Source organism: Hypomesus nipponensis, chromosome 26 (genome assembly GCF_054491055.1).
Source record: "Hypomesus nipponensis isolate SF chromosome 26, ASM5449105v1, whole genome shotgun sequence".
NCBI lineage: Eukaryota > Metazoa > Chordata > Actinopteri > Osmeriformes > Osmeridae > Hypomesus > Hypomesus nipponensis.
Genome location: NC_140386.1, coordinates 8,015,391 through 8,039,579, shown reverse-complemented (window position 1 = coordinate 8,039,579; position 24,189 = coordinate 8,015,391). Strand labels below are relative to the sequence as shown.

Sequence of the window (24,189 nt, the reverse complement as noted above, 5' to 3'; positions counted from 1 at the left end):
CTGTGTATTATTTGTCTTTTCATCTGCCTATGAGTGACGTTTATTAAACATGAGATAAAACCAGATAATACTTGAGTTAAGTGTAAAGTGAGCGCAAGCGTATTCATTTATTTGTAACTTCAATTCCCAGAAACCTTTGCTAGTGCTCGAGGCATTTGACACTAAAGCCAGAGTGAGGGACATCACAGTTGGCTATCCTAGCAGTAGAGTTCAGTCCGATTGAGATTTCCTCATCCCGAAACCTTGATTATTTAGCTTTCTATCAGTATTTAGATGAACGAAATGCATAGCTAATGTCTGATTGCCACAGTCTCTTAACTGATTAGGATTCTATGAGGACACGCGTTGCCTTGTCCTTCAGAGGAAGAATAACATATCCGCGATAGGGTTGGCTTACAGGCTAGCTAGCAACCTTAAATGTTTTTGTCTTGTGTTGTGGGTCGTTCAGGAACAGTTTGAACGCAGGGTTAATTTGTTTGTTCGGTCACAACTGAATAGAACCAGAGCACTTCAAAAGCCAACACGTTTTTGAGCGTTTTAGGGAGGAATCGAGGGAACAATCGAAGGCTTCTCGGTGGTAGAATAGATAGCTAGCTCGCTTTGTTCTCTTAAGAGGAAGCTCGATATAGCTTTTTTATTTATTAAAATCGTCGCGGAATATGGCTCAACATGGACACCATGTAGCCAGTTCCCAAAAAGCACTAATGCTAGAAATGAAAAGTCTTCAGGATGAACCAGTTGAAGGGTTCAGGATAACTTTAGTGGACGAGTCGGACTTATACAACTGGGAAGTAGCGATATTTGGACCCCCTAACACGCACTATGAAGGTGGATATTTTAAGGTAAGTAGCTAAAGTTAACCTCATAATTATTATGAAACATTTCACGTTGGATGCCACCCAACTCTAATTAGTTTCCTGACAGTTATCTAAGAGTTTTGATGGCGCAATGCTAAATCATTTGTCCCGCATCCTTATTTGAGTCGCTAGGCTGTAGCCTACTGCTGTCCGAGGTTGCCTCGGATCGCTACCCTAAGCTTTAATCCATCAAAATGTTTTCCTGCATTTTTACATTTAGAATTGACTTGTATTGCACGCCTTGAATTGTTTGTGAACACATTGCGTCACTTGTCCGACACCTTGCTGGCCAAGATTGTATGTTGTTGCTTCACATAGCCACTGCAGGTCATTTCCCTTGTTTTGAGGAAAGGCATGTTTTAGAGCACTTGAGTCAGTTTCGGAAGGCAACCTTTTATCATGATTTAGTCATGCACGACTGGTCTGGAATTTGGTCTGAACCTTATATGTTCCCAAATATAGTTTCTTCGTGGTCACTGAGATCTCAATTGTCACTGATCAATCACACACCTGCCAATTTGTATCGGCTACGTAATTATCTGGCAACAAGTCAATATAACCACATACCATGATTAATCGTCTATTAGTTCTCACGGTTAATTACGTCTTAAATCGTGTTAATTTGTTGTGTATGAATGAACTCGCTTAAGAGCTCTCCCCCCCCCAGTGATTTAGCCAGCCAATGAAGGTACAGAAGAAAAGGTGAACTACAACTTTGAGCAAGGCCAGTGTTTCGAGTAGCCTACCCCTGCATCAACCTGAAAGCTGAAATATCTAGTATTATGTTGGGATAGGGGGAGAACGTAAATTGTACACAACATTGCTCATATCTGTCACGTTGTTTGGGCAGGTGTGGGAGTTAAGATGTCCATGAACTAAACACCAGGGCCTTAAACAGGGGTTGGCAACAGTAGGCTGCAGTTGGGCCTTTCCTAACACTTGCTCTAGAAATTCAAGGTATTTGAGCAGTGAACAACAAACTTTACAAGATGATTTCGCCATGTTTCCATCACAATTTCTCTGAAAAGTTTTCCTCCTTTGCAGATGTAGGGTAAGGACCATGTTATGATAGACAGTCTGGGAAAATAGGTCAACAAGTTTTTTTGTAGGTTTGTGAACAAAGATAATGACATGGCCTTTACGATAAGAGGATCTCCTGTGGAAGTGTGTCATTAGTCCGCCGTATCACTCGCTGAATTGCTCCTCCCAGGGTTTTTTCAAAAAAAATTCTTCTTTGAGGGTTTAGGTTGGTTGAGGGGCAGTTCTATGGGCGTATGTGAAGCCCTCTGTGACATGCTTGCGTGTAAAAAGGGCTATACAAATACATTTGATTTGATTTATCCATCAGCCTCTCCCCTTTCCACTTTTATTCCGGGCCGCCCGCTCCTTTTAGCTACATGTTAGTATTCGGAGGGTTCATGTTTGCGGTGTCATGTCAGGGTAGGATCACCGCGCTCTGCCTGCACTGTGTCAACTCTGTTCGGGCTTCTCTCCATTCGGCTGTATGTTTATCCGAGTCCAAGGCTACGGTCGTGACCGGGCTGAGCGTCCGTGTGGGCACTGGGTATGAGATTCCATTGTTGGGGGCCAGGAATGCACAGCCGGGCTGTGAAATACACTGCCCGTCAGTGACTCATTGTTCGCCACCATCTCTTACTGAACAGTTGCTATATCCTGACTAAGGCCCCCCCCCCCCCCTTTTTTGTTGTTGTTGTAAACGGGTTAGGCCAAACACTTCACTCCCTCCGTGCTTTTATGTGGGCTGTGAAAAGAGGCTGCTCTCGCTTTGACGCAAGTGACAACCGGTTGTTGACTCAGGTATTTTTCGCGGACGCGGTCGTCGCCACCACAGCCACGATGAGCGCCACTGCGTTGGCTAATTGTGCTGACTTTTCATGGCTTTTCATACTCCGCCATGTCACTTTGCACCACAGCGCTTGAAGGGAAGGGAAGGGGGGGTAGGGTGTTAGGGGGGTGGAAGTTAGACCGAGGCAGGGGTCGAGCTGTGCCCCGCGAGGTGACGAGAGAGGCTGGGCTGAAGCCCAGGCAGGCTCAGAGGAACACAGGCACGTTACCAGCCCTCACGTGCTGTTCTGTTGGACGGGTGATTCTGGCCGGGGATGGCCTCTGCAGTGGACGCAGTGACTTACTTTTGAGATGGAGGAACGAGAGAGTAACACACAAAATGGATCCCTCCCGCCACCGCCTCCTCCTGTCTGTCTGTCTGGATGTTTCCCGCTGCGTTCCCAGGGTCCTCGGCGTCGGGGACGCTGAACGAGGGCAGAGCCGTCTCCTCAAGCCTCAGACAGCAGCCAGTGTCCAGTCCAACCTGTTGAAATTAGGGTCTCTCTGTTCTGTCTGTCTCTCTCGTGTGACTCTCGTGTCTCGCTCTCTGTCTCTCTCTCGTATTTCGTATCTCTATCTGGTGTCTCTCTCTGTCTCTCTCTGTCTCTCTCTGTCTCTCTCTGTCTCTCTCTCTCTCTCTCTCTGTCTCTCTCTCTGTCTCTCTCTCTCTCTCTCTCGCTCTCTCTGTCTCTGTCTCTGTCTCTCTCTCTGTCTCTCTCTGTCTCTCTCTGTCTCTCTCTGTCTCTCTCTCTGTCTCTCTCTCTGTCTCTCTCTGTCTCTCTCTCTGTCTCTCTCTCTGTCTCTCTCTCTGTCTCTCTCTCTGTCTCTCTCTCTCTGTCTCTCTCTCTCTGTCTCTCTCTCTCTGTCTCTCTCTCTCTGTCTCTCTCTCTCTGTCTCTCTCTCTCTCTCTCTCTCTCTGTCTCTCTCTCTCTGTCTCTCTCTCTCTGTCTCTCTCTCTCTCTCTCTCTGTCTCTCTCTCTCTGTCTCTCTCTCTCTGTCTCTCTCTGTCTCTCTCTCTCTGTCTCTCTCTCTGTCTCTCTCTCTCTGTCTCTCTCTCTCTGTCTCTCTCTCTCTGTCTCTCTCTCTCTGTCTCTCTCTCTGTCTCTCTCTCTCTCTCTCTCTCTCTCTCTCTCTCTCTGTCTCTCTCTCTCTGTCTCTGTTCACGCTGCACCACAGCTTGTCAGCCCTGTCAGACAAGACACATCCAGTGGGACCTGATAGCATGAGTCATTATTTTTAAAGGAACTTGTTGAAAAACCTTTTAGAGAGGCGAAATGGAAAACAAATAGACCACAGCACAACAGTTTGACTGATGTTTGAGGACTTGCATCATGTTTCCAATGTATCACCCCCCCATACAGGAGCAGGAGGCTGGGGGGAGAGTGGGTGGGGGCAGGTGAAGGTGTGGACGAGGAGGGGAGTCAGGAGGGGGCTACTGGCCACGCCAGGCTCTTCCTCTTGGGCCTTCTGGAGTCGTGTTTCCCCCTCCAGTCGGCTGGCTGGATGTCAGGGAGAAATGAGAGCTGAGAGAGGGTGGGGGTGAGGCAGTGCCATTCCTGGCCTGGTGGGGGGGGGTTGGGGGGTGTGAGGCTTGAAAATCAAGCCCTGCCAATGAATGAACAGGGGTCCACAGGGAACTGGAATTAAGGAGTCCTTCTCATAACAGAAAAGGGAGAGTTCAATGTGGACAGAACGCGTCTGCGCCCGTCTCCTGTGTGTTCTGCCAGGAGCGTTTCAGATGTGTGCTGGTGGGGTTTCTTTTTTCTGTCTTTTCAGTTTTTGTGTGTGTGTGTGTGTGTGTGCATTCCTGTCTCTGCTAAAGCCTGTTTTTGGCAGGCCCTGTCTTCATTGTGTCAAGCTGGTTGGCAGACTCGAATTAGGCTAATTGCGTTTGTGAAGTGGACTGCTGTTTCTACTCAACAGAGGCTCTGGTGTAGAGGGCTCTGTGCCTTTAGCAGTACAGTACCCCTCCTTCCTACCCTCCCTCCTCCCCACCTCCCTCCTCCTAATGCTTCACCACATACTGAGAGCTCTGTTAATAAGGTAGGGGCCTGTTGGGGCTGGGTAGGATAATCTCTCACGTTCGTGTGTGTGCAGGGCCTGTGTGTGTGTGTAGTGTGTGTGTGTGTGTGTGTGTGTGTGTAGGGCCTGTGTTTGTGTGTGTGTAGGGCCTGTGTGTGTGTATGTGTGTGTGTGTAGGGCCTGTGTGTGTGCAGGGCCTCTGTGTGCCGGGTGCACTGCTGTTCTCAAGGGCATGCTTTTCTCTCTCTCTCTCTCTCTGTCTCTCTGTCTCTCTGTCTCTCTGTCTGTCTCTCTGTCTCTCTCACACCATTCTCACCCTCTCTGGTAGCGGGGTGGGGTGTTGGTGAGGGGCGGATGGGCTCTGAGGGAGGGAGAGTGCACGTGGATGTCACGTCAGATAGAGTTTCAGTGATGGGGGGTTGGGGGGGGGGGGGAGGGAGAGCTGGTGCACTGGGAGAAGGGGGGGTCACCAGACTGTGGAGAAAGGTGTGCAGGGAGAACAGAATGATTTGTCCTGTGAGGGTTTTAGCCATGCTGACCTGGTTTACTTATCCCCATGTTCAGCCTCCACAGGGTGTGTCCTCTGTCGCTCTCTCGCTCTCTCTCTCTCTGTCTCTTCCTCTCTCACTCTCTCGCTCTCTCTGTCTCTCTGTCTCTTCCTCTCTCACTCTCTCGCTCTCTCTGTCTCTCTGTCTCTTCCTCTCTCACTCTCTCTCTCTGTCTTTCTTACACTGCCTCTCTCCCTCTCCGTCTCTGTCTCTGCCCCTCTCCCTCTCTCCCTGTGTGTCTCAGACAGGGGAAGTTTTGAGGCCACAGTCTAAGAAAGATGTTTGGTTCCGTTTTTGTTTTTTAAAATTGAGGAAATGACTCTGTGGTATCCGATATGTAACAAGCTTTGAAGACTATTTGCATGTGTCCAGGGTTGAACTATATAAAAGGCCTCATCTGTGCTTGGTCTCCTCTTCTTCAGTCTGCTCACAAGCCTTTTGGGACTGAAGTGTTGCTCACGCCAACAACATGTCAACACATGTGCTGCGCATGGCAGAACTGCTCCAGATATCCTGTTTTTCATGCGCTGCCCCGCCTCGCCCTGCCTGCCCCACGTCTCCCATCTAGCCCCGCCTCGCCCTGCCTGCCCCACGTCTCCCATCTAGCCCCGCCTCGCCCTGCCTGCCCCACGTCTCCCATCTAGCCCCGCCTCGCCCTGCCTGCCCCGCCTCTCCCATCTAGCCCCGCCTCGCCCTGCCTGCCCCGCCTCTCCCATCTAGCCCCGCCTCGCCCTGCCTGCCCCGCCTCTCCCATCTAGCCCCGCCTCGCCCTGCCTGCCCCACGTCTCCCATCTAGCCCCGCCTCGCCCTGCCTGCCCCACGTCTCCCATCTAGCCCCGCCTCGCCCTGCCTGCCCCGCCTCTCCCATCTAACCCCGCCTCACCCTGCCTTTCCCCGTCGCCCAGGCGATCCAGCCGTCTGAAGCCACGCCCCCTGTTCTTCACTGGGGGGGCGGGGCGTTGAACGAGGCCTGGGCTCAGTCACACATCCAGAGCCTCGCGCTCTCTGCCCTGCTGGCACCCTGCCTCCATCCATCCCTGCCTCTTTCCCTCCCCCTTCCTCACTCCCATCTATCAGATCATCCCTCCCTCCCTCCCTCCCTCCCTCCCTCCCTCCCTCCCTCCCTCCCTCTGTTCATGCCAGTTCTGGAAGTAGGTCTGGGGTTTGAGCTCTTACTGTGGCTGCCATGGAAAGTGTCTCTCTCTCTTTCTCCAACACTCACTCTCTCCCCACCTCTCTCTTCATCTCTCACTCTTTGTCTCTGTCTCTCTCTCAGTAGCAGGCAATGCTGCATGGTGATCATGTCACCGTTCTGTTAATCTCTTCCTGAAATGTGCCATGTATTATTGCCCTCCAGTGAGCCACAGTAAACCTTGGTGTGTGTTTTGCTGTGTCAGTGCAAAGTGTTGAAGGGCTTATATAAGCCTGCGTGGTGAAACCGAAGACCATTGCCTTCTCACAGGGATCCCTGGCCTGGCCTCTGTAAGCAGCCTGCTTGAGAACGCGGCCTTTCAGGGACGATGCTCTCCAGCAGGCTAGCGCTTAGCCCTTAGCTGTTGGCCTGTTGTTCCTTCTCTGCTGTCGTCAGGGTGCACAGTGCTGGCCTGCCCCCCCCCCCCCCCCCCATGGATAAGGGCCAGCTCTGTGACATGGCTTCGGATAGTTTATTTTTGTTACGAGCAGCTAACAGGGTTGTTTTTAGTCAGGCTTTTCAGCCTTACCAGAGCTGGTTGAGTTGGGAGGGTAGGTTTACCAACCATCTCTCGTCTCCCATTAATAAGTTAGTAATGCTGCCATTAGTGAGCCAGCACAGCACAGCACACCAGGAACACTGGCAGAGGGAGAAGTGCATGTGCACAACCCCCTCCAACTCCTGCTGGATACACCCAGCCCCAGCCTCTAGACCCCCACCCCCATCTCTAATCCATGCCCCCAGCCTCCAGTCCTGTGCCTCCAGTCGTGAGCCCCAGCCCCCAGTCCCCACCCCCAGCCCCCAGTCCCCACCCCCAGCCTCCAGTCCCCACCCCCAGCCTCCAGTCCTGAGCCCCAGCCTCCAGTCCTGAGCCCCAGCCCCCAGTCCCCACCCCCAGCCTCCAGTCCCCACCCCCAGCCTCCAGTCCCCACCCCCAGCCTCCAGTCCCGAGCCCCAGCCTCCAGTCCTGAGCCCCAGCCTCCAGTCCTGAGCCCCAGCCTCCATTCCTGAGCCCCAGCCTCCAGTCCCCGGCCCCAGCCTCCAGTCCCCGGCCCCAGCTTCAGTGGCAGTTGGCTCAGAGCAGAGAGCACCAGCTGACGGGTGTCGAATCAGCAAGTGTGTGTGTGTGTGTGTGAGAAGGGGGCGGTGGAGAGGGGGGTGTATCAGCAGGGGGGGGGGGGTGTTGTGTGTGTGTGTGTGTGTGTGTGTGAGAAGGGGGCGGTGGAGAGGGGGGTGTATCAGCAGGGGGGGGGGTGTTGTGTGTGTGTGTGTAGAAGAGCCAATAACCATCCCCCTCTCCTGCATGCCTGGAGCCTTCTTGAACAGCAGGAGGGGTGCTATGCTCTACCCACCTCTGACTGTGTGTGTGGGGGGGGGGGGGACTCAGACCATGTTTCCACCAAACCCCCTCCAGCCTCTCCTCACTGCCCCCTCCAGCCTCTTTCCTCACTGCTCCCTCCAGCCTCTCCTCACTGCTCCCTCCAGCCTCTCCTCACTGCCCCCTCCAGCCTCTCCTCACTGCCCCCTCCAGCCTCTCCTCACTGCCCCCTCCAGCCTCTCTCCACCCACCCCCGGCCCGGCCCTCTATCCCTTACACCACCAGCCAGAGTCCCATCTCCCCTCAGTGCCACCACACCCACTCCTCAACCAGCACGGTTGGGCTTCTCTCCGGCCAGCAGTGGATCACCCCCCCTGGTGTGGTTGTGTGTTACTTAGTCCAACACCAACACAGACCTCAGAGCTGTAGGTAGTAGGATCGAGTGTCCCCCCCCCCCCCCCCCCGCTGTGTCAGTCTGCTCGGCTGAGGCCTCGGACGTTGTGGATCCACTGTGTGGCGTCTTGATCTGCCAGCAGGGAAAGCTGTCCTGAACGTCTTCACACCCAGCCTCCCTCCCTCCTTACCTCCTCCCCCTCTCCTTACCTCCCTCCCTCCTGACCTTCCTCACACCAAGCCTCCCTCCTGACCTCCCTCCCTCCTGACCTTCCTCACACCAAGCCTCCCTCCTGACCTCCCTCCCTCACACCCAGCCTCCCTCCCTCCTGACCTTCCTCACACCCAGCCTCCCTCCCTCCTGACCTTCCTCACACCCAGCCTCCCTCCCTCCTGACCTTCCTCACACCCAGCCTCCCTCCCTCCTGACCTCCCTCACACCCAGCCTCCCTCCTCCCTCCCTCCTGACCTCCCTCACACCCAGCCTCCCTCCCTCCTGACCTCCCTCACACCCAGCCTCCTTTGCTCCTGACCTCCCTCACACTCAGCCTGGCTCTTCTGTCTCCGCATGTCTTCACAGACTCACCCGTGGCAGTCCAGAGAGACTTAGGGCTAGATAAGAGGTGGATTCATCAGGTAACGAGGAGTCATCGCAGCCTATCCACGCGTCACTGATGAGTTGGCACTCCCCCCCCCCCCCCCCCCTCTCTCTCTCTCCTGCAGGCCCGGATCAAGTTCCCCATCGACTACCCATACTCTCCCCCTGCCTTCCGCTTTCTCACCAAGATGTGGCACCCCAACATCTACGAGGTAGGCCCTCCCTCCCTCCCTGACTGTTCCCTGCCGCACTGACGAGCAGAGGACAGAAAGTCTGGTTCAGCAGTTTCATGATTGTGTGCACAACAAAACATTAAAAGGGGCTGCTAAATGAATACAAGGTTTTCCTGTGGGGATATAAAAACTTGTATATAGTGTCACAGATGGTCTCCACCTGTTTATGATACCCAGTCACAGTGCGTGCTGGCAGCAGGAGTCGTGACGTTGTGGTGACGTTGTGGTGACGTTGTGGTGACGTTGTGGTGACGGCGTTGTGTGTTCCTGTAGAATGGTGACGTGTGCATCTCCATCCTGCACCCCCCAGTGGACGACCCCCAGAGCGGAGAGCTGCCGTCTGAGAGATGGAACCCCACACAGAACGTCAGGTACCCTCCTCCTCCTCCTCCCTGCACCTCCTCCTCTTCCCTGCTCCTCCTCCCTGCACCCCCTCTTCCTCCCTGCACCTCCTCCTCCTCCTCGCACCACCTCCCATACTTCAGCATTGCGACAGGGAAACTGGTTGAAGGCCAAACAAAGCGTTGAGTTTGTGCTGTGTCATTGTACAGGCCCTCTCAACATTCCCACTGCTCCATCATCGCCTTCTTTGGTTCTCTTCCTGGCTCTCACACGCACACACACACACACACACGGTACTATTGCTTTACTCGGGTCTCCATGGCGGCATGACAACAGAGTCAATAATAGCCCCACGTTTGTTCCGGGGAGACCGGGACAGGGAGGACGGATCCTGAGGGGGTGGCGCTCTGCCAGGGAGCCCTCCCCATGTGCTGTGTCAGCTGTTTGACCTGAGCAGCAGCACACTCACGTCCATGTGCTGTCTGTCTGTCTGTCTGCCCTGACAGACTAGGCCCTACTGTGTGGTCCCCCACGACCAGACCTGCGAGCTGGGAGACCAATAAGCCTCTTCACTTGCTGAGAGTCACCGGGGGTTTAGAACCTGGAATAACCCTGATGTTCTGCTCCCCTCTCTGTCTCTCTCTCCCTCCCCCTCTCTCTCTTCTTCCTTCCCTCTCCTTCCCTCTCTCTCCATCTCTTTCTTCCTCTCCATGTCTCCCTCTTTCTCTCTCCCTCTCTCTCCCTCCCTCTCTCTCTCCAGGACCATCCTGCTGAGTGTGATCTCTCTGCTGAACGAGCCCAACACCTTCTCTCCCGCCAACGTGGACGCCTCCGTCATGTACCGCAAGTGGAGAGACAGCAAGGGCAAAGACCGAGAGTACGCAGAGATCATCAGGTAGGCCCACACACACACACACACACACACACACACAAAAGGACAAGGAGTACATCCGGATCATTAAATAGGTTCTAGTGCCCACAAGGACAGGAGGTACTCAGGGAGTAATCATGTTGAGGCTGTTAACACCCACAGACACCCACCCACACGCACACACACACACAAAGGCAGGAGAAATGGCTCTTTAGAAAGCCAGATAACTACGTCCCACCCCCTCGAATGTTCCTTAGCCAGGCTGTTCTGACCGGGCGTCTCCCGTCTCCTAGGAAACAGGTGGTGGTCACCAAAGCGGACGCGGATCGCGACGGCGTGAAGGTTCCCACCACGCTGGCGGAGTACTGCGTCCGGACCACGGCCCCGCCGGCCGACGAGGGCTCCAACCTCTTCTACGACGACTACTACGACGAGGACGACCTGGAGGAGGACGAGGAGGACGAGTGCTGCTACGACGACGAGGACGACTCCGGGACCGAGGAGTCCTGACCCCTCCGCCCCTGCCTCCGCCCCTGACCCCCCCCCCCCCCCCTCCACACACACACACCTACACACGCACACCCCTCCCCCTACTTCCTCGTCCATGAACTGAACTATCGCTCCAGTCCCCATCCACAAGCCCACACAGACTCCCCTCGCTCACTGGCACGCCGAGTCCAGATCCACTTTTAAGAAAGAGAAAGGCTACAGAGTTTTGTTTCCATTTTGGTTTTCTGGCGTTTTTCTTTGCTCGCACTCCAATGAGTCTAAAAGGGTGTAAAGCGTCTGACGGAGGGGCGTGTCTCGATATTGTGACGCGTCCGTCCTGTCTTCTGTCCTGGTGGAATGAGGCTGGGCAACGTGGCGGAAGTCCTCGCCCCTCCCTCGGTTTTCCCAGACCAGATTTGCGTAGGGCCCCCTGCGAAGGGAGGGTGTCGCCCTGCCTCTCGCGTCCCAATCTCAGTGTTTGCGTAGGGGGCGGTGGTTCGGGTGTTTTAATTTGGCGTCGAGCAGGACTACTTGGTGTGAAGTGGTGGAGGAGGAGGAGGAGGAGGGAGGGGAGAGAACACAGCAGCTGGAACGGTGAGAGCAGCGGCCATCTTGGATGACCTGAGTCACCTCTGGGCTCCCAGTAAACCCGGAGAGGCGCTGACGTCACAATTCAAACCGTTTAAACTATTTTTTTTTTTCATTTTCATGTAAGATATATCAAATGATGGCTAAATGTGATGATTGGATTTAGATTGTTCCAAGGGCTTTTTCCGTCTGGAACAGGTGGTTAGTTGGGGAAGGGCTGACACACTTTCTTCCTGACCGCTTGGTTCGTGGTGTCGGGTTCGGCGGAAGGCCCAGGGATTAGCAAGTCAGAATCTCTGTGACCTGTAACCATGGTAACAATGTGAACTGGCTCTTTTTTTTATGTCTCTCTCTTCCGAATTAAGGTTAGAGACAATGTTTTCATTCATGTGTATTTAGTTTTGATTTTCTTGTTTTTGTTTTAAATGCCACGAGGGTTGTTCATTATACTAGCAGTAAATGTTCCCACGAACTAGAGAAGAACACAAAGTAACAGATTTTTGGTTCTCGTCACAGTTTTTTTTTGGGGGGGGGGGTTGTTATCAACGGTTTAGGTGGTCCATGGCCTGTTTCATGAATGACCCTCGTTTAATGTTTGGGTAACTGGGATTTCAACAGGTGAAACTGCTGTTTTATATTCTTCATTCTGTTCCCTTCTTTCTGCAACCTTCCCATGATGCTCTCTGAGCTCTGGTGGTGACATCACTAAAGGATCCCTAGTCGTGTCCAAGGAAACGAACCACCTCAGGAAAACAAACGAAATCAAAACACCCTACCCTTTTGATTAGCGTTGGAATCAGACCACCTGTATTCTTGTGGACTGATTTTCTGCTAATCAACTGATCCCTGTGTCTCAACTCGGCTTCAAAGACTGTTTACAATCTTGACCTTGATATTGACATGCACATGTGGATATTCGATGTTTTTTTCTTCTTCTTGTTTGTATTTTCTTTTTTTTTCTTATGGTTTGTAAATCTATTTAAAACAAAAACTCAAATAAAGATCTTTATTAGACATTTTTAGTTTTATTGAAACACCGAAAGAATTCACGGCAGTCTCGCTTGTTAGCGTATCACATTGTTTTCGATTTTAAAATTATAACTGATACGCCCCGTGTTGTGTGCTCGTGCACACACTCTGGGACTGAGTGTGTCTCTGCAATGACTCAGGTAAGGCCTCTCTCTCGCTGTGTTACCATGTCTGCTGGGCCCAGGTGTCACGGCAGAGTACTGAGGACGCTCTGAGGATGAGATCAGTACCTTAGTCACCCTGAGAGTTTGGGCGGTGGAGGATTTCCTGACGCTCTCAAAGAAATAGTACAACTGAAGACTGCCGACACTGCTCGTTTAGAAACACTGCCCGTGGTTCTGTGTTCTCTTGCGGAGACTGTGGAACTAAAAAGAAGGGTCCGTGCAAGAAGGCCTTCTGGTAAGACCGTCCTCTTACGTGTTGGTTGTGTTTGAAGACACAAGAGTTCAGAGGTGTAGAGGTTTGTAGCAGCCGCTCTGAGGCTAGGAGGAGGCAACTTAAAAGGACTTCCTAATGCTTAGCCGCTTAGCTCATGAAGTCATTAGATAGCAAAGCCTGTTCTTAAACTCTTTCATTTCACCTCTAGAGGGCAGCAGAAGTTTGCTCTTTGGTTAAGGGGAACGTGGATTATTTTTTTCTGTAGTTATTTCTTCTGTGGTTTAAATCGAGGGATTGAGTTGCCGTCATTGCCGAGGCCACAGAAGACATTGAGTGAGACTTTAGATGATTTGTTGTTCAACAAAGTTTGTTTCTTCTCACTACAACGACACTAACCTCGAATAGGTCTATTGTGTGCTGGCGGTGACAGGTATATATGTTTCTTGAGGCTGTTGTTCATATTCCAGAATTAGATTATTCTTCATTATCCAACAGTCGAAAACACTATATTCTACATTCCATGTCATGTGAAAGTAATAAATATCCACTTCTACATGTAGGCTGATACGCATATGATTTGTATCACATTTCCCAGTAAAATCGAGTTTGTTTTGTTTGTCTGACATTGGCAGGATGGAGATTGTGGCTGAGATTCATTCAGTCATTTAGCAGACGTTCTTATCCAGAGCGACTTACAGCAAGTACAGGGACATTCCCCCCGAGGCAAGTACGGTAAAGTGCCTTGCCCAAGGACACAACGTCATTTGGCACGGCCGGGAATCGAACTGGCAACCTTCAGATTACAAGCCCGCTTCCCTAACCGCTCAGCCTCCTGACTCCAGCCATCAAGAACACCCCCTCCCCCGTCCGCCTCACGTCCAAACTCCTCCTCCAGCTTCTCCTTAGACCTCATGGGATTTCACCTCCACACTCTCCTCCCTGCTGCGCTCCCCTCCGTGGTCCCCCTTCACCTCCATGCAGGAGGGCGCCCCCGCCCCCTGTCTCTGACTGAGGCGGACAGGCCCAGACGGGGGCTGGGTGAGTCACACATGCTCTCTGATTGTCCTCGATACGAGCAGCAGCTCAGCTTGCCCATGTGACTGACCCTCGGTCTGCCCTGAGAGAGAGGCAGAGAGAGAGAGAGAGGCAGAGAGAGAGAGAGAGGCAGAGAGAGAGAGAGAGAGAGAGAGAGGCAGAGAGAGACAGAGAGAGACAACACAAAATGTCAGTCCACTGCACATAGAGTAACTAACTGTCTAACTAACTGTCACAGATTGGAGAGGTGAACGAGGGTAGAGCGATGGGGGAGGGATAGGGTGGGGGGGTGCTCCTTGGCTTATGTCGTGGTATGAGAAGTCTCCAAGGCAACTGACAAGGTGAGGGGGGGTTGAATGTGACAAAAACAGAAAATTGTAAAAATGGACTGTGTTATGTGCAACTCCAGTATTGACTTCCCTGACTGCATGTCTGCCAGCGCAACAAACGGTGCGGCCATCAAATGCGCACACACACTAGAACATCAAGTGCCCCTAGCAACTCCTGTCGCACCAGGCTTCCTGCTGTGCTTTTGTACGATTCTTCGCGTTCAGACTGGTCTTTTTATTTCCAGTGTCCGGTTTCTCTCACTTCCTGTTCCTCCTGGAGTCCAATAGATTGGCGGCACAGGGAGGCTAATGACAAAAGACGGCAGCACAGTGTCAGAGAAATTCAAACTGTGTCACTCCTGACAGCTTTCTTTCTGATAACTTCCCCACTCATACAATTCTTTTATAACATCCCACTAACCCTTTTATAACTGGGTGGTTGGAGGAAGTGTGTAAAATGAAATAAGCTCAGTGTGATTAATAGGGACAGGCAAAGTCTAAAATCGTTTTAAGAACGTTATCACTGTTCTTTCTCAGTGCTCCGACATGCAGGGGTTGGTTAAGAAGAACAAGATTCAAACATGAATCTGTGGCTTTTGTCATCCTATACTTTTAAACTCCTTTTTAGTTGGTCAACTTTGAAAACACTGAACGGCCTGTGTTGTTTTGTATGTTTCTTTCTGACATGGGACCGTAGGCTAAACATATTTCATATCGTAAGCCTGCTGCACACCAACATAATAAAGAGGGTAAAGCAACGCTTCAGAAAAAATCGTGACCCTTTAAAGACTAATCAGTGCTAACGCTGTTCGACTTCTAAGCATCCATCAGAAATGGTTAACTACCCTTTTAAAAGAAAATCACTCCAAACCCGAGATTAATGACTCATAATTTCCCACATGTAGTACACAAAGGGGTTCGGCATGGTATATGGCTATACTATAGCCAATAGGCCTGCTTTAGCTCCTATTGTTAGCTTTTTACAGTGAACTGAGTGAGTCATAAAATGTCAAGGTCATCGTCGGTGACACCTGCAAGTCCACGACCACACGCCAAAAAATTGGTTTTGCGGGAATCGAGAAATAAAGCGATGAGCCTCTCCTGTCCACCTGGCCAATTCAATTTACTTTATCGGCTGTCCCGATTTTAGTCAGGGGAAATCAATTTGTTGCCATAGCAAAGTATCCAGGGAAACACATTGGTAGATCTCAACCTTAAGTCAAACAGAAATCCATTAGTAGGCTAAATAAAGTCTACTGCCGGGTAGGCAGCTTGGCTGCCATTGTAGAATGCGGAAATACTCGGTCGAGTCAAACTGTTTCCTTCACCTGTTGGTTACATTCTGTTAAACAATAACACTGGGTTATTGTCAACATTAGGCTTCATTTAATATGAAATAATGACAATTTTGGCTTCATCTATACTACTTGAGCTATTTTCTAAATGTTCACAACACACCTATAGTGTCTGTACGCGTATGAGCCCCGGTAATAATGACTCGCTGTGTTTGAGAGTTGTGCAGGCGACATCGGTTTATCTCATTGGTCGAATCGAAACATCGCCACCGGGGATAGAAGCCATATAAAACCAATGACAGGCGCACAGATTGCAAGTCCATCGCGACCAACTCAGAGAGAGGCGCGCGCATGAGAGGAGAGGAGTTTTCTCCAGAAAGAAACACCTGTTGGAAGAAAAGCAAGACGGGAACGGATCCTTTGGAATTTGCGTGTCTCATGTGAGCAAGAAATCCTAAACTTTAACCTGTGTTTTATGACAAGGGGTCATATAATGTATCCATGGGTTTCGCTTGAATTTTGTTTATTTGAGATGAAGCCTACTTGACCAGTGGTGATTGCTTGCTGACTTACAGTCACTTGTTGCGCTCTATATTATTATATATTATTTGATAAACTATTCAGAGCCACAACCTAAATATTTTAAATTGTCAAACTTAGCTTTTCTTTTGCGGTGTAGGCTTGCCGATGTAGCATATTCAATGTTAATGCAAAGTTTTGCACTTTAAGTAATAACGTCGACGCAACCCCTTTGAACAATGATGAGAACGACTTTCTACTAAAATGCAGTGAAATAGACAATGTCTTGGTAAATTGCAATTGAATAGGCTACATACATAGTATTTTGTCAGATATAGCTTTGCGCATTGATTACCCACATCTGCGTTTCAGAGATTAGCACGGATATGCTGTATTCTTTTTAACAATATGACTATCATGCTATTTTTTTATGGAGTTATGTCACGTTATGTGTAATATACGCAGGCATATATTACACATTTAATTTAAAATTGTATGTTATTATATTCAGATTAATATCTTCCATAACCAACAACTACATTATGCATACTCTGGCTGAATCCCGAGTGTAGAAGTCTTTTGTTCTCTGTTGAAAAACAACCGAACAAGACTCCACGCACACACACACACAACGTATTTTGTGGCATTATTTGTCAAGTCATAGTAGTTTTCATCTGTATTGAACAACGTCATTTTATGACAGTGTCCCATACTAAATTCAATTTGCTTTATTCAAGACTTCAGCTTGACATGCATGGTAAACAATGTATCTGGTTTGAATGAGGCAGAGTCACTGATGCAGTGCGTGAACTGAGATATTCCGATACACTTATTTCATTTATTTTCAAACAGACACATTTCCCTTCCCACAAATCCCACTTGGTGGGGCCCGGTGGAACCCGGTGGAACCATGTGGGTTCTGGAGAAGATCCGTGGTTCCGTGGAGACCAACGTTCTGCGACACGCTGAGAACGGAGACAAGCAAGGCAAGACCCCGATGTACAGCAACGTCCTCACTCCGGACAAGATCCCCGACTTCTTCATCCCCCCCAAGCTGGTCAGCTGCCCCCCAGAGCCAGAGGTCCCCGACGTCAAGCCCAAGGACACTCTGCGTCCGTCCGCTTCGGAGCAGACTATCGCCAGCAGCGGGCAGAAGATCAACAGCCCCCGCAGCCCTCGCCTGGTCAGCAAGCTGGCCGGCGACACCAAGAACCTGCTGAGGGCCGCCAACCGCCACATCATACAGATAGAGACCGCCGACGACGTCGTGGCGGGGGACACCAACGCAGACCCCCAGTCCCAGACGGCCATGTCCCTGCCCTACGTCCCCAAGACCCAGACCTCCTACGGCTTCGCCACCCTAATGGAGAGCCCCCACACCCGCCGGAAGGAGTCCCTGTTCCACTGTGACCACGCCAGCCCCGTGACCTCGCCCAACGTGCAGAGAAAGAGCCAGGGCAAGAGCGCGGGCGGCGGCGAAGGGAACCACCTGAACCCCCCGGACTTCAACTCCTCCCACATCAACCCCTACCGCTACTTCAGCGGCGGCGAGAGCGACACCTGCTCCTCGGCCGAGTCTTCTCCGTTCAGCTCCCCGCTGCTGTCGCGCTCCGCCTCCCTGCTGAAGGTCTTCACCCACGAGACGCAGGCCAAGGTGGTGAAGGCCAAGCGTACGTTCGCCCGCCACAGCTCCCTCTCCACGGACGAGTGCAGCTCGGCCGAGCCCAGCCCCAACGTCTCCCGTCGCCTTCACTCTCCATCGCTCCGCGGCGGCGGCGGCGGCGCAGAGCAAGGGGCGGAGCGCCTGCAGCGCGAGCACACCGTCAACCTGCACAAGGGCGGCGCGGTGCGGCTGAGCGCCGAGTACGACGGCGGCGCGGCGCGGCTGCGTGTCCGCGTGCTGGCGGCCACGGATCTCTACGACAAGCTGGTGGACATCAAGAGCATCCACTGCTGCGTGTCACTCTACCTCAGCCCGGGCAAGCAGCAGAAGCAGAGGAGCACCATCATCAAGAACAGCCGCAACCCCGTCTTCAACGAGGACTTCTTCTTCGACGCCGTCACCGCCGCCCAGGTGAAGACGCTGGCACTGAAGATCAAGGTGGTGAACAAGGGCACCAGCCTGAAGAGGGACACTCTGCTGGGGGAGAGAGAGGTTCCTCTCGGGAAGCTGCTCTCTGGAGTGTAGGTCTGGAGGTAAGATAACGGGAGGAGATACCCCCCCCCGGTCGGTGGGTCCGCAAACTGTCTCCCTCCCCACCCGTACCCACGGCAACATCTCAGAGAAGTCCGACACTGCGTATTTATCCCCGGTAAATAAGGAATCCACCTCTCTGATGTCTTGCCCCCCCCCGACACCCCTGATCTATAGGCCTTCATGGTTTCGACCTTTTGAACGTGATCTAATCTCATCGTGAGGTGAAAAGGAGACTTGAGTGAATCCCTCCCCCTTCCAGTCTCGCCGGGGTCTGTTTTATGTGGCACGATCGTAACGTCATGTGACTGAGTCTCTGTTGTAGACAGACCAGGAAATGGGGTCCACAATGCTTTGTTTATTCAGCGCCGTGATGCTTTTGTCGATACGTGCGGGCGTCTTTGAAGTCGCACCGCAACCTGATGTGCAAATGATCCTTTGATCCGAGCCACCGCTCTGTGTAATTTCCTACGGTGGAGGGGGAGGGTCAAACAGAGCGATGTGATCGCAGGGTATTGTGTGTGGAGAATGGAACCATGACATCACCATCTGGATGTCTTCAGCATGAATATGTAAAGGCAGTGAGTGATATGTATTTGCATTTTATATGTAGTTTGGTAAAACCTACAAGCCTTATAGGTTGTGTGAGAGAGAGAGGAAGAGAGAGGGAGAGAGAGGGGGGAGAGATACAGAGCGAGAGAGAGTGAGTGAGAGAGAGATGGAGAGAGAAAGAGAGAGGGAGTTTTCGAGCATGCCACTTTCCTAATGCTGTTGAGCACGATTTTCTATGTATGATGTGTTATTTGTATAACACTTTTTGTATGTCAATGACTGATAACGTATTCAATTTAATTAACGATTGGTGATTGGTAGTGCCATCCTACTTCATCACTGCATGGCCGATCATTTGAGTCACTTCTCTACGGCGTGCAAACCACAGATGTGAACCTGGCCACTGATGGGAGACGGTACACTAAACAGGACAGCTTCTGTGTTTTGACGTGAAGAAAAGTCCTCATCTTTCTGCTTCTTGCTCTGCGCTCCTTCAAAAGGAATTAGAATAAATTGCATGTGATTGCAGCCGCGAGTGCTAGCAAGAGCTTCTCTGCAGACGGAAAAACGAAAAAGGTCACTGTATTTAATAAGTGCCATTTGCTCAGACAATATGGATGTTTCCTGTGCAGCTAGTATAGATATGAACCTGTGGAAGTGCAGTCGCCTGGTGTTTGACCTGAGATACCTTAGTACCTGACGCACAGCTCCTCTCGATGTAAACCAATGGCTGTTGACTTATTATATAAAGCTTGACAATGTTGTACATGTAACTGTGATTAAGTGATATGATCCTGTTGCATAATTGGTATCTGTGTATAAACAATAGCCTATGTGTACAGTGCCTGCTCAATGGGCCCCTGGAGTCAGATGGCTGAGTGGTGAGGGAGTCGGGATCGATTCCCCGCCGTGCCAAATTACGTTGTGTCCTTGGGCAAGGCACTTCACCCTACTTGCCTCGGGGGGAATGTCCCTGTACTTACTGTAAGTCGCTCTGGATAAGAGCGTCTGCTAAATGACTAAATGTCGAATGTAATGTAAATGGGTCATTTTACTGGTCATTTTACTCCTCGGTAGTCACTTCTCGTAGCATGACTAGAATATTTTCATATTGTTGGTGAATAGGTACTGTGCAGTGGTGGGTATGAAGTTAGGGCCCCGGATGACCTCTATACAGGGTTCATGTATGTACTTATGAAAGAGTGCTTTAATGACGTAGTTTCCATTTTGTCAGGAAATGTGGTTTGGGGTTCGCTAAAGGAGGTCCATTTTCGTAATTGAAAGTCTTTCCCATCTCTCTCTCAGATTGAAAAGTCTAGCACAATAGACTTGAAATGACAAACGTCGCTCGGACAAAAGTCAATTTCATGTCGCCGGCTATTTCACCCCCACAGGTTTTTGATTTGCAAAGAGAGGATAATCAAGCCGGTTCAAAAGGATTAAATTATCTTTCCCACTCAAGGCTCCGCTATCACCGGGCAGCAGAGCCGATGTACTTGTCTTCAGCCACACTCCATGGTCCTCACAGACAGCCTGCAAACTCAGAGCTTCATTACATTGGTTGAATACTGGAATCCTGTTGCCACTAATTAGTCTGCTTGCCCATGTGGGTCCCCCCTCATGGCAGACCTTTCAGTTTAATCACGTATAAAAACTCTCGACATAGTATGAGTGATGATCATTGCAAATGCTGCACTAGTATTTGAGCACATCCTCATCAGGGCTGTTTATAGGAACATGGTAGAAGCAAATGCTTACTGTACCGTATCTAATGTAATCTATTTAGACAGAGGGATGTCTGTGGTTCTTCTTTGATTTGGGGGTTTCATCTTTCAGGTTGCAGTCTCTCGGTGCTCATTGTGCCAAAGTGTTTTCATATCTTTTTTTTTTTTTCTTCATTCGAAATGGGCATGCTGTAATAAAACAAAATTGCTTTTTACAATTACTTTTCCCGCACTTGACGCATTAAACACGGAGTTAGTCAATTTGACGGCCAACTTTCATTTTGGTCTTTGGGGGATTTAAGAAAATAACTTCCCCATTAGCTTTCCATCGCCGAGCGGAAATCAGTCCATGTTAACCTGCACTCAATAGGTATTAAATTAGCTTACTTAAGGGGTAAAGATATTTGACTGACAACATTTTAAAATGAGAGTATGGACCTCTCAGAGCTGGGAGAAAATGAATGTAGCAATGGGTATTTTTATTTCACTGATCACATTTCTGCAGAGCTGTTTCAATATGCTAAGATGTTTCTCTAGTCTTCCTGTTACGACAGGTGTTTAGAAAAATGTAACAAGTGCCAATCCTTAGTACTTGATGTCAAATTCTCCAGGTGTCAGGTAAATGATGGTATTTGGTTTCTTTTCTATTCTATTGTCATATGTTGGTGTGAGTCCTTCTCAGTACAGTCTTTTTTATTGTGTTGTAAATGATGATTGACGCCTGTGAGTTCTGTTGACTTTGTTTCTGAATATACCGAATGCTATGATTAAAACAAAAGTTACTGTAGATGTACGCTTGCCTTTTCTATGTCAATGTGATCTGGCTCTCCCTTCCCCTATCTCTCTCTCTTTCTCTTTCTCATCCCACGGCTCGATCTCTCATTATCTGACCCAGTCAGATGCTAGTGCAACACGCCTGTTCCCTCGCGTTAGCTCCGGAGCTTGTTAACCGCCTCTCTCTGCTGTTCTGGCCTAGCTAGTACTCGTCGTATCACAGAAACCTCTGACCCCGCTCGGTCTCTGATTGGCTGCAAGCTATAACCCACCGTTCGCAAACAGGGGCACCCCCCCAACCCCCACCCCCCCCACTCCATCCCCTCATCCTCTATGCTTATTTAATTGGCAACCCACTCACAACTCTCAACGTTGTCTGGGGATTGTAGAGACAGTCCCAGTTGGATAAACGGCCAGGGGGGAGATGGCTCTTAGACTGGTGACGAGACTGCAGCTGTTTCAGAGACACGTTCACATCTGTAACACCGACATAATTGACGGCAGGAGAGAGGAGGTCCGTTATCTTCCTGTGGTGTACGGAAAAAAAGCTGTTTCGCTTCAGGACATTGTTCTGAGGGGCTGCAGGGAAGGTCCAGAGGTTCTCACACCGAGACCGTGGACTCTTTGCTCTCCACATCCTGAACCTGAAGTCAACAAGTGCCACTCACTGGGGAAACCCCACGGCGTTAATTTATAACGGACGCTATCAGGTTTCACTTAAACGGCAGTGGCAATCTGCCGACAGGAAGCTGTCTGTTTCCATGCTTTCCAATTTCCTTCATCTGTCACTCTGCATTTCCATCATGACTTGGAAGTCCCTCAGAGTTGATAAACGGATGTATTGCCATGCGGCTGTAGTGGATGTTGGACAAAGGTTGAATCTGTTGAAGTGGCTTGACCTGGTGTGTCAGTCTTGAGTTGCAGCCTTGAAACAGTACACTCTAGGGGTTAAATTCGATTGGGGGTAATTTTCATCCTAGGGCTTGCTTGACTTGAAGTCAAGGTGGAGGGCTATTATTGGCTTTGGGATTACTATGGCAACCAGAGAGCCTGAAATACAGAGCAGGGTGTTAAGGAATGACAGACATAGAGAGGTGAATATTTCCATCTCCACTCTGTATAACCTGGAACAGCATTTTATTTTTGAAAGAATGAAGAATGCAGATGTTTGAGGTGATGTGAACCTTGGTCTTTGTGAGGGAGGTGCTTACTGCAGAGAGACACCTTTCAACACCAAGACAAAGATACCCAGGTCCATTACGTGAGACCCAAGTAGCCCTGTAATTACAGCTCTCAGTGTGGCAATCAGGCAGTTTGTGGGTGCTTATGGCCAGGTGGGTCACTGAAGCCCCTCTGTTGTAATCAACCTCAGTAAACAGCAGCCAGGAGAGTGTTAAAGGAGCCTCAGTCAGACCTGCATGTTTATCACCAGGCAGCCAGCTCTGGTGATGATCAACGACTGGGCCTTTGTTCAGCAGGCCATCGTGACCTCCATCTACCCAGCTTGTCACTTTAGGAACAGCCAGCCAGCACAGCCAGCCAGCACAGCCAGTCAGCCATTCAGCCAGCTAGACAAGACACCAGTCGACCTGTCAGCTAGTCAGACAGCCAGAAAGCCAACAAGTCAGCCAGACAGGTAGACAACATTTCAGTCAGCAGCAGTAACCATAATATGGATCAAACCAAGCAGAGAGAGACATCTTTCTGGAGTCACCAACTGTATTATCAAATCAGCAATGTTCCCATAGCAACTATAGAAGTGCTCGGTAATGAAAATAAACAATATGTCGGAGTGTAAGGGGGCAAATAAGTCACCTGACCGAACGGAACCGATGACATCCGTTCCAACGCGCTCACCTAAAGCATCGCGGGAAACGTCATTAAACGATACAACACTTCCCCGGAGAACTGTGGGGAAGAAGGTCTTGTCATCCTGCGTCGTCAGTGGAGCGTAGACACACAGCTAAATCCACACATCAAAACATCCGATTATGCAAATAAAATTGTCATAACTTCCTATTCTAGTAATAAAAAATTGTATGCCGGAACCAAAGTGATGAATGCAATTTCATGAGCGGCAACAGTTTCCATCACGACTAATGAAAAAAATATTAAAACAGCGACTTGTAGATTATTGAAAGGTCATTGATAACAAATGGCACGCAATTTAATTTAGTCAATGAAGTATAATTAATAATTTCACATTTCCTGAAAGGTTCCAGGAAAAACTACATAGTGTGGGAAAAGGAATAAACAGAATGATCTGTCAAAATTGACTCCCCCCACCTCTCCAGCTCACAATCTCTTCTTCTCTTCTGCCTCCGAGTCACTCCCCTCTTTCTCTCAGTGTAACCCCGGTGAAAACAACTCGCTGATTGACACTTGGGCATGAGTCCAGTGGCTGGCTGCCTCTAGGAGCTGGGATAAAAGCGGCTCTTTGAATGCTCATGATTACACCACATGTTCAATCAAAGACAAAAGCTTCAGTAACGGCCACATTGTACAATCAACATCGATTGGTTGCTTTGTTTTGTTTTTTTAATCATTGGCTTAATTTAACCAATGGGAGCATGACCGTTGTGGTCGAGGGGCTAACAACAGCCAGGTCTCGGGAGGAGGACCAAGCTGTCAAACATTACACCTGCGCGGGTCACCTGCACACCTACATCAACATCATCTGTTGTTCAGAATGGGCCTTTGATTCTACACACCTGTAATGTGGAGATCTGCCTTGCGTCGTCATAGCTCCCCCCCTGTCCTCTCATTGGTTGGGTGACGATTGGGGGCTGTCGGGCGGGAAGAGAGATATACAGACAGACAGGGAGACAGGCAGGTAGGGAGACGGGCAGGGAATCAGGCGCACTGGACCAGCGAAGCAGACAGGGAGACAGGCAGGTAGGGAGACGGGCAGGGAATCAGGAAATCAGGCGCACTGGACCAGCGAAGCAGACAGGGAGACAGGCAGGTAGGGAGACAGGCAGGGAATCAGGCACACTGGACCAGGAAGGCAGACAGGGAGACAGGCAGGTAGGGAGACAGGCAGGGAATCAGGCACACTGGACCA

General features: G+C 50.4%; 2 protein-coding genes across 2 annotated transcripts; both read left to right on the top strand.

The window, feature by feature from the left end:
* The first annotated feature begins 166 nt into the window (after positions 1-166).
* On the top strand, positions 167-12,310 carry cdc34a (cell division cycle 34 homolog (S. cerevisiae) a). The gene is made up of 5 exons (XM_084692470.1): positions 167-842; positions 8,899-8,985; positions 9,280-9,377; positions 10,109-10,243; positions 10,513-12,310. The coding sequence occupies exons 1-5, from the start codon at positions 660-662 to the stop codon at positions 10,727-10,729; spliced, it is 720 nt and encodes a 239-aa protein (XP_084548596.1). The 5' UTR covers positions 167-659; the 3' UTR covers positions 10,730-12,310.
* Positions 12,311-16,747: 4,437 nt separating this feature from the next.
* LOC146221290 (C2 calcium-dependent domain-containing protein 4C) lies at positions 16,748-18,497 on the top strand. Its single transcript, XM_084693016.1, has one exon. It carries the CDS (start codon positions 16,792-16,794, stop codon positions 18,067-18,069), a length of 1,278 nt encoding a protein of 425 aa, XP_084549142.1. The 5' UTR covers positions 16,748-16,791; the 3' UTR covers positions 18,070-18,497.
* Positions 18,498-24,189: the final 5,692 nt, after the last annotated feature.